At 47.1% G+C, this 10,098-nt stretch overlaps 1 protein-coding gene across 1 annotated transcript; it reads left to right on the plus strand.

Moving 5' to 3' along the window:
* Positions 1-250: 250 nt before the first annotated feature.
* On the plus strand, positions 251-9,276 carry LOC125444331. The gene is made up of 6 exons (XM_048516758.1): positions 251-271; positions 382-1,431; positions 4,389-4,950; positions 5,950-6,086; positions 7,424-7,595; positions 8,687-9,276. The coding sequence occupies exons 1-6, from the start codon at positions 251-253 to the stop codon at positions 8,971-8,973; spliced, it is 2,229 nt and encodes a 742-aa protein (XP_048372715.1). The 3' UTR covers positions 8,974-9,276.
* Positions 9,277-10,098: the final 822 nt, after the last annotated feature.

Consider the following 10,098-nt stretch of genomic DNA (forward strand, 5'->3'; position numbering starts at 1 on the left):
TTGTAAAGCTATCCAGGTTAGTTAATCGCTTCTCCATCAAATTCTGTTCTAGAGGGATGGGCTAGATGGGAAATTAGATGTGTACCTTTTGTAAGGTGAGGTCGAATTATTATTTATATCGCAAGACCCGCATCAAGGTTCTAACTTGAGATCTGGTATTTTACTTCCTAGGGAATCCGTCAGAAATTGGTGTGGGGGATTAATGCACTGGGTAAAGAGAACGACGTGGCATTGTTGAAACTCGACCTGAATGGTTTCGCTGCTGGATTCTGTGAAAGAGACATCTGCAGCGAAGCCATAGCAACCTTCAGTAGTCAGTTCCTCAAAGACCTCTGCCATAGCACGTCGCTTAAGTTTCCCGTTGACTTCTGTCATCTGAAGGACGGCAAGCTTCGGATCCACGGTATCCAGGAAGACGTGGAGAACGTTCTGAAGACCATTCACGCCAAGATTGAGGAATACCAGGCGGAGTGGGTAGAAGTTATGGCTCAGTATGAGAAAGTGCCTCACATCTTTATTGAAGAGTTCTTGGCTCACGGGGTGCTCCCAGCCGATCCTTCTGCGAGCTCTGAAATCCTGGCTGGGAATCCGGCAGCCGTCGTTTTCAGGGGGACTCGTCAAAACGTGGTAGAGCTGGAGAGGCGTTTTAAAGATCTGCTCGGCTGCTTCCAGGTTCTGCCGGTCTCTCTCACAGACCTCCAGTCGCGGTTTGTCAAGGCACGATGGGGCAGCCTGTTCCACAAGAACTTCTTCTGGGAGCAGGGCGTGGCTGCCCTGTTGGAGATCTCCGGAGATGTCCAGGTTTCTGGTCTAGACTTGGGTACGGTGAAGAAAGCGGAAGGGCTTCTTTCAAAGCATGTGTGTGAGAAGACATTGGAGATACCTGAAGAAGTGAAATGGGCCACTGAGTCTGAAGAATGGCAGAATTTACTGCACAGGTTGAAGTCCCACCAGGAAGTAGCTCTTTATAATACCTCGTCCAGTCTGGTGTTTATGGTTGGCATCTGTCCCCATATCACTCAAGCAGAGCAATCAATGAAGGAGTACCTGGAAGACCATTCTCAAGTGGAGGAAAGCTTGAATGTGGCCAGGCCCAAATTGGCTTTAGCCGGGGAGAATCTCCTCCACATAATGGACTGGGATCATCTCGAAGTGAAAATCCGGGTCCAGCCACACAGCCAGATCTTATCCCTGAAAGTGAGCGGTATTCAGAAATTGGTGCAGAAAGCTGTACAGGTCATCAAGACGGACTTGGATTCCCTTGTGCTTGGTAAGGTGCCGCTGAACAAGGTGGCTCTTGGGGAATACTTCTCTGGGGCTGGAGCAGACGCTCTGAATCAAATGGCCCCAAAGTGTGTTGCGAGGCTGGAAATTCGGAAGCGTCCCGGCCGGGGTGATGAAGTTGCCAGTAACAATGGACATAAGAACCAAGTAAGTGTACTGATGACTGAGGGGGATATTGGGTAGGTTCATTGGTTTCTACCAGTAGTGGGATCCAAAAATTTTAGTAACAGGTTCCCATGGTGGTGGGATTCAAACAGTGGTGTAGCGCCAATGGAGCTGGGCGGGGCATGATGGGGGCGTGGCCGGGCATTCAGGGGCGGGGCATTGCTGGGTGGGGCTGTGGCAAGGACGCAGCTGCTGCGCAGGTCCTTGGGCGGGAAACGAATGCACGCAGGCGCAGGCTGCCACGCACCTCCTGCTAGACTGCTTCAAGTTCTGCGTGCTCCTGCTGCGGAGTGGAGGAGGGGCATAACTAAGACAAAAATCACATGGCAAAATCACCAATTAGTAACCCCCTCTCGGCACACACAAATAATTATTAACCTGCTCTCGGGAACCTGTGAGAACCTGCTGGATCCCACCTCTGGTTTCTACTCTGTTAATGCACATCAGTCAGTCAGTACCTTTTATTGGCATAGACAGACCCACAAAAAACAATTACAATTAAAGTGTGAAATGAAGGTAAAACAGGCTAGTAGTTGATCTTAGTTCAGCAGATACTAGATCGGGCCTGTTGGGCCAATACCAGGAATTTTGCGATGTCCAGAGTCCTCTGAGGGAATCAATCGCAGAGCAGGAAGTAGGTCTTGGCCTTGTTCGAAGAGAAGGGACAGTTCCGGATGTGGGGGGTCGATATGTAGACTTCTAAATGAACAATAGAAGTCACAGTTGAGGAGAATATGTTCAACCGATTCGATGGCTTTTTGGGAACACGGGCAAGTTTGTATGTGGTTAGGAATCCGTAGGAATCTGCCACTTAAGTTTGCTGAAGGAACTGCATTCAGTCGGGCAAGCATTGGAGTTCGTCTGAGATATGGTGAGGATATGTTGGCACATTTTATTCTGCTGGTCCATGAGTGTAATAAGTGACTGATTGATTTGTTTATCTGCATCCCACCTTTCAAATACATGCTCTGCCAATGGCCAGTGTTAAAGCTCGGAACAAATAGCATCTCTTTCACCCTAGAATCAGGAGGCATCTAGATAAGGTAATATCAGCCTCCCAGCCACGTGAACCTTTGGCCATGCTGACAGGGGCTGGATGGACTACAATTGTCAGTCCATAACATCTGAGCTCTGCAGCAAGAGGTTCACCACCACTGCCCTAGAACATTTGTATTACATTCTTTTTGAATCATCGCATTTACTGAACTTGCTTTGCAAGCCAGGTTTGAGTAGAAGTAGCAGTAGAATTTTACTGTACTTGGCCAAAGGCCCTCACAATGCAAAACAGAAAGAAAAGACCCACCCGCCTCCAATTTAACATTGAAAGAAATATGTTAAAATACAATCTTTCAATAATAAAACATTTTCAACCAGAGCAGGTGCTTTCTTTATAGACTCATTGGCTCTAATTTTCCCTTGCTGCCAATGCAAAGAAAACTACTCTGTAGGACACATAAGGGTCAGAATTAGACAGCAAGTATATCAGCTTATTGTCACCTGGAGCAAGGTTGCCTGGGATTATTTTAACAATCAAATTTGTTCCTAAGCTCTGCATAAAGTGGACAGTCTAGAATATAACGAGGAAGATTTTCAACAACTGGATTCCCGCATACACACGGACGTTGAGATAACGAAAATATCACCCAGTGAGGACAGCCAATGAGATTGTTTGGAATCTCCACAAACAACAAACGCGCTGCATCAACCGCTGCTTTATCAATTGCGCTAAGCCCACATATAAAGTGCAATACATAAAGTGCAACCAGTGAAAAGTGCAAACAACATCAGAGCCTAGACTCTTACAATATTACACATATCACATCACCCTACAACATAGTCATCAAGCAGTGACTTCAAAGCAATGTCTTCTTCTTTCTGGTCCTATGTCTTCGGCCCCGGTGATAGGTACTTCTGGATTTGGACCTTTCTTTGAAGATAATCAATCACTTATCAATAGCTGCATATACTGCATTCCAGTCAGTAGAAGTAAGTCTATATGGCAATGCGGACCGGTCTGAGCCAAGTTCGTCAATTGAATATTCAATAATAAACTGGTTGCGCTACTGTAACCGTTTTCGATAGATTCTTCTTCAGATTACAATTCTTCAATCTTAATCGGGATAATTACTCAAGGTGACTTCCTCACATCCATTCAGTTTCCCTTGTTTGGAATCTCTCAGGCCCCTTCCGCACATGCAGAATAATGCACTTTCAGTCCACTTTTACAATTGTGTGCAAGTGGATTTTGCTATTCCGCACAGTAAAATCCAGCTGCAGAGTGCATTGAAAGGGGATTGAAAATGCATTATTCTGCATGTGCGAAAAGGGCCATAGATGTAAACACCATCCTGAGGTTACTTGCAGAGATGCTTGCCAGATGGAATGTTCCAGAGAGGTCTATTTTGATGGTTTTTAAACCATGGGACAAATTTTGACTGGGAAATTATGGAGCTGTCAATCCTTGCATCTTCATAAGTCAGTACCATCTCCCATGTCTTTCATCCAGTCACCCGGTGTAAGGTCGCGGTTCAACCTTGAAGAGGCTCCTGCTGTAGTTTCTGGCGGGGCACCCGGAATAGTTATCAGTTGCTGCTTTCTTGCCTGTGTGAAACTGTCTGTGCGAGTTTCTGTGTAAGAACCTGAATTGTTTATTGTTTTCCTGTTCTTGGCGGGAACTTCTCTGAAGCCCGTAAAAGCGGCTGCTTGGGGGGGGGGGAGTTAGTTCCTGCATTGCCTGTTCCTGACTAAGAATGCCAGCTCAATAAAGAACTTAGTACAGTTGCTGTTGACTGGACTTTACTGGTTCGTAGAGCGAGAGAATAGAACTGAAAAAAGAGTTTGTGAGGGGGGAGGAATCTAAGAGCATGGAATTAAATGAATGTCTTAGTTCAAAGCTTGTGATTCTAGCCACAGTTTTTGGCATGTTTGCTTTTCCTCAGGGTTTGGCTGAGACCTGCTGGGCTGTGATATTTGTGGTGGGCAGGAAGAGTGACGTGAGCTTGTTCAAGCAAGAAGTGGCCAAGTTCCTGGCCAAGTTCTACGAAGAAACCGTCTGCAGCTCAGAGATACCGACTTTCAGCAATGAAGTCCTCCGTGATCTCTCGAAGAACATACCGCACCAGTTTCCGGTGGCCGTCCGTCACCCGAGAGAGACAGCGGTCCAGGTTTGTGGTTCTCGAAAAGATGTCGACAATTTTCTGGAAGCCATTTATGCTAAGATCAAGGAAGCCACTCAGGCAAAGATCCAGAAGGACAACGGTGACTGGCTGGAGTCCAAGTTGTTGCACAACACGATCCGGTGGCACTACAGGACTGACGCTGGATGGTCCGCCTTTGACGCAGCAACCAACTGCCAGCTGGAGAAGGCCTATCAGAAGAAGAAAACAAATACAAAGTTGCAGTGGGAGGGAAAGGAATTCCAGATAAACTGGCTGAAAAGCGAAGCCTTCATGCCAAGCTGTGGAGTCACCTACAAATTGTGGAGGGAAGTTTGCTTATGGGGTAAGGAGATATGCTTGAAGAAGCACCTGCCTGCCAAAATCTCTTCATTCTGTTGTCTATATGTTTAATCTTGTTTATTTCCTGCTTCCCCCATGAAGCCCAAGACGGCGGATACAGGCTCACCTGATTTATATATGTATTTATTAAATTATAGATCTTTCCTCTCAGTTCAAGGCAGGTTATGATAATATTAAATGTACTGAATGTATGAGTTTTACTGTTCTTATATGTTGAAAGCCACCTTGAGCCTATGGCATATGAATGAATTAATGAATTAATGAATGGTGTGGAATTAATGAATGGTGTGGAATTAATGAATGAATTACTGTTCTTATAGGTTGAAAGCCACCTTGAGCCTATGGCATATGAATGAATGAATGAATTAATGAATGGTGTGGAATTAATGAATGGTGTGGAATTAATGAATGGTGTGGAATTAATGAATGGTGTGGAATTAATGATTGAATTACTGTTCTTATATGTTGAAAGCCACCTTGAGCCTATGGCATATGAATTAATTAATTAATTAATTAATTAATGGTGTGGAATTAATGAATGAATTACTGTTCTTATATGTTGAAAGCCACCTTGAGCCTATGGCATATGAATGAATTAATGAATGGTGTGGAATTAATGAATGGTGTGGAATTAATGAATGAATTACTGTTCTTATATGTTGAAAGCCACCTTGAGCCTATGGCATATGAATGAATTAATGAATGGTCAAAAGCCCTGGCAAACAGCCAGACCCTCATCAACCACCTCTCCCCAATTTTACCCACAAAATCTTCAGGTATTTCCCAAACTAGAGCTGGCAATCTTACAGTGGCATTATGTGCATGCTTAATGTGTGAGTTTTCAGGGCGGTCAGAGAGCTTTGAAGTTACTTCCTGCAGATGTCTCACTTAATGGGACATCATCAGTCTTCATCTTATGAGTATAACGGAAATGAAATGCAAGATTTGTTCCCCTACAATCAAGATGTTTATCTTGTTGCAGACAAGAATATCACCCCACACTGGGAAGCTATGGATCAGTGTCTGGTAAAGAAAGTAGAACTCCAGAGAAGTTCAGAAGAATATCAGGACATCGTAAAGAATTTCAATCGGATGGGCAACAGCTTTAAAATCCTAAAAGTGAGTCACAATTGTTTCAGATATTTGCATGTTACGGAGGAGAGGCCTGTTTTGAAACAAAGGAAATCATAGGAGGGGAGCTAATATCCACCTAACACAAGCCTTTTGCCAAACATCAACTAATTTAATTATCAGCCCTTCCTCTTAGATTGATTTATGGAATCCCAGCCATACCACACCACAAGAAGCTCTCTACATTTAGCAAAATACCACGCCAGGATAAATGGCTCTAGCTCGACCTTTCTCCTCAGTCTGCAGATTTTTGCATGCAAGGAGTTTGAACACTGTGGAGCGTGCAGAGAGCTGCGATCCTCAGACATCCTCTGAAATGCTGCAGTCCCAGAAGAAGACTTTATGTTTGATTGAGAGAAGGGCATGACTTCACGAATGGGAAAATGGAGTACAAGTTTGCAAAATATCCTGTTGGCTTCTTAGAGCCAGTGGCATATCTGCCTAGGGACAGGGGGTACCCCTTGTCCCCGGGCACCACTCTTCTGGTCATGTGGGGGGCGCAAAATCGGCCCCCCATGTGACCAGGAAGTCCTGCTGTCTCCTCGTTTTCACGTGCCTTGACCGCGTCTGAGGCATGCAAAAACGACGAGGCAGCAGGACTTCCTGCTGCCTCCAAGCGCCCTTAACCTCGCCCTGGACCCCCCCCCCCCCGGGCTCCCAGCCAGCAGCCTGCAGTTTCTTCTGACCTCCACTCCGGGCAGGCCAGAAGAGACTGCAGTCCCGGCCTTGGAGACCTTCTTTTATAAGCACTGAGGCCAGGAATGGGGCTTGGGGAGCAGGAAGTCCCACCCCTTCCTGCTCCCCAAGCCCCACCCCCCCGGCCTCAATGCTTATAAAAGAAGGTCTCCAAGGCCGGAACTGCAGTGTCTTCTGGCCTGCCCGGAGGGGAGGTTAGAAGAAACTGCAGGGTGTGGCTGGGAGCCCAGCCAGCAGGGGGAGTGGGGGGGAGTGGGCACCCTAGACCTTGCCCATGTCAATGGTGACATGGGTGGGGTTGAGGGCAATGGGGGTGGAACCCCCATTGGTGGGGGTGGCAGAGCCTAGGGGGCATCCTGGAGACAATTTGTCTCCAGGCGCCATTTACCCCTGGTACCCCATTGCTTAGAGCAGTGGGGGGCGGGGAACAGTGTGTAGATTAGATCAGAGAAAGTGCAATCTCTGTTTAATTCTGTTTAATTTTGAACCCAGATCATTTCTTCCCGAGCCACCTTGTTAGCAATGGCCTCAGACCCCATGACTAACCATCGCTGTTAAGGGGTGGCCAGCAGGGAATAGTGATTAAGAGTGGTGAGTAACCACCCTGACTTGCTGCGGTCCCCGCACAGGTGGAAAGGATCCAGAATCGCTACCTGTGGGTATCCTACTGCTGGAAACGCAGCTGGATGGAGAAGAAGAACCCAGAAAGGGTACAGAACGAGCGCATCCTCTATCATGGGATGCCACCAGAGAACTGCCGTTCCATTCAAGAGTTTGGCTTCAAGAGTGCCTGCAGGAAGGGTGAGCTATGCCGGCGGAGGTATTCCCAATCCCAAGGCTCACCTGTGCCCTAGACTTTGGGACTGGGTCGCCAGCTCCAGGTTGGCAAATACCTGGAGATTTGGGGGATGGAACCTGAAGAGGGTGGAGCTTGAGAAGGGGAGGGACTTGAGATTGGGAGGGGCTGGAATAAAATGCCATAGAGTCCCGCTCCCAGAGCATCCGTTTTCTCTGTTGTCGGGAGATCAGGCGTAACAGCAGGGCTGTTACAGAGTGCGACGACCCATAGCTCTTCTTCTGAAATGTTCCTTCAACCTGTCATTTAAGAACATAAGAACATAAGAACTAGCCTGCTGGATCAGACCAGAGTCCACCTAGTCCAGCACTTTGCTACTCGCAGTGGCCCACCAGGTGCCTTTGGGAGCTCACGTGCAGGATGTGAAAGCAACGGCCTTCTGCTGCTGCTGCTCTTGAGCATAAGAACATAAGAACATAAGAACTAGCCTGCTGGATCAGACCAGAGTCCACCTAGTCCAGCACTTTGCTACTCGCAGTGGCCCACCAGGTGCCTTTGGGAGCTCACATGCAGGAGGTGAAAGCAACGGCCTTCTGCTGCTGCTGCTCTTGAGCATAAGAACATAAGAACTACCCTGCTGGATCAGACCAGAGTCCATCTAGTCCAGCCCTCTGCTACTCGCAGTGGCCCACCAGGTGCCTTTGGGAGCTCACATGCAGGATGTGAAAGCAATGGCCTTCTGCTGCTGCTGCTGCTCCCGAGCACCTGGTCTGCTAAGGCATTTGCAATCTCAGATCAAGGAGGATCAAGGAGAATTGCTCTGCTCTTGTGTGGGCATGCCCAATTATTATTATTTTTAAAAATTGTATCAGATTTATATCCCACCCCTCATTGGCGAAGATCAGGCTCAAAACAGCCGACAACGAAAAAAAATCCAATCAGTTAGAATTCCTAAAACCCCATCCATTTATACCATTCGGTACTCTGGTTATTTTGTTGTAATTTCAAGTTCCCAGGATGACCAACCCGAGAGGGAGGAATATAAGGAAACAAGCAAAAACACAGAACTGTCTCTCTTGCTTCTGTTTCTTTGCAGGGAGTCGCTATGGCCAGGGCATTTATTTTGCCGAGGATGCTGCGCGTGCGGCTTTGTACACGAAACTCAATTCCTGTGGACACCGGCTCATGTTCCAGTCACGGGTCCTGACTGGGGAGTACACGTGTGGAAAAGAAACGATGGCCTTCCCACCCATGAAGCCAGGGGAAAGAGGCTGCTATGACAGTTTAGTGGACGCTCCCAGCAAGCCAGCGATCTTTGTGATTTTTTTCGATGACTACGCCTACCCCGAATACCTGATCACTTTCCGTGAGTCGCCACCCTGACGGCAGATACGAGGCAGCAGAAGGCACCGATTGCAGACGCTGCTTTACACTGATCTGGGGATTCAAGAGGGTGGAAATTGCAGAATGGAACCCCGAAAGCTTTTCCTGTTGTGTGTTTTGTGTTCCTTTTGTGTGTTTTGTTTCACTGGAGTTTCCTAAACGAGAAGAGGAAATAGTGCGAAGATTCCAGATACTTGTTTTCACCAAACTTCGTTTTGTAAACGTTGCCAAAGGTGTCTCTCACCTGCTGTCTGTGGATTAGTGTCTCCCTCTTTCTTTGAGGACTGGAATTAGAGAATCTATCTGGGTTTTGAATAAATGTTTTCATAAGCACAGCTTCTCATTAAGGTTTACAGGACACCAGCGGTCAGACTATGTCCTTGGGTGCTGAGCTGGCTTTCTGCCCTAAAGGCATTGTGGAATTTCCTATTATCTGTAGGGTTGCCAGATCCCCCCAGCCACCCTGTGTAGACACTAGAACCCAAACAGAGCAGTCTAAAGAGCAGCAGTGGTGTAGGAGGTTAGGAGCTCGTGTATCTAATCTGGAGGAACCGGGTTTGATTCCCCGCTCTGCCGCTTGAGCTGTGGAGGCTTATCTGGGGAATTCAGATTACCCTGTGCACTCCCACACACGCCAGCTGGGTGACCTTGGGCTAGTCACAGCTTCTCGGAGCTCTCTCATCCCCACCCACCTCACAGGGTGTTTGTTGTGAGGGGGGAAGGGCAAGGAGATTGTGAGTCCCTTTGAGTCTCCTGCAGGAGAGAAAGGGGGGATATAAATCCAAACTCTTCTTCTTCCTCTAAAACTAAAATGCTCCAGCATGTGGTGAATGAAGTCACAATTTAACTTTGATCTTTTGGTGAGAAAGTGTATAGCCATGATGACTGAGAGGAGCTTGCATATCCAGAGGCAGCAAAACCACAAATATCAGTATTAAGAAGACAAACAGTTGGATTTATATCCCCCCCCCTTTCTCTTTTGTAAGGAGACTCAAAGAGGAGGAGGAGGAGGAGGAGGAGTTTTGGATTTATATCCCCCCTTTCTCTCCTGCTGAGCCACCATTTGCGTCTAACGGGCAAGGAAAACTGATATTGTCTAAAAAACGTTTTCAAAAACAGGGAGAC

Source organism: Sphaerodactylus townsendi, linkage group LG15 (genome assembly GCF_021028975.2).
Source record: "Sphaerodactylus townsendi isolate TG3544 linkage group LG15, MPM_Stown_v2.3, whole genome shotgun sequence".
NCBI lineage: Eukaryota > Metazoa > Chordata > Lepidosauria > Squamata > Sphaerodactylidae > Sphaerodactylus > Sphaerodactylus townsendi.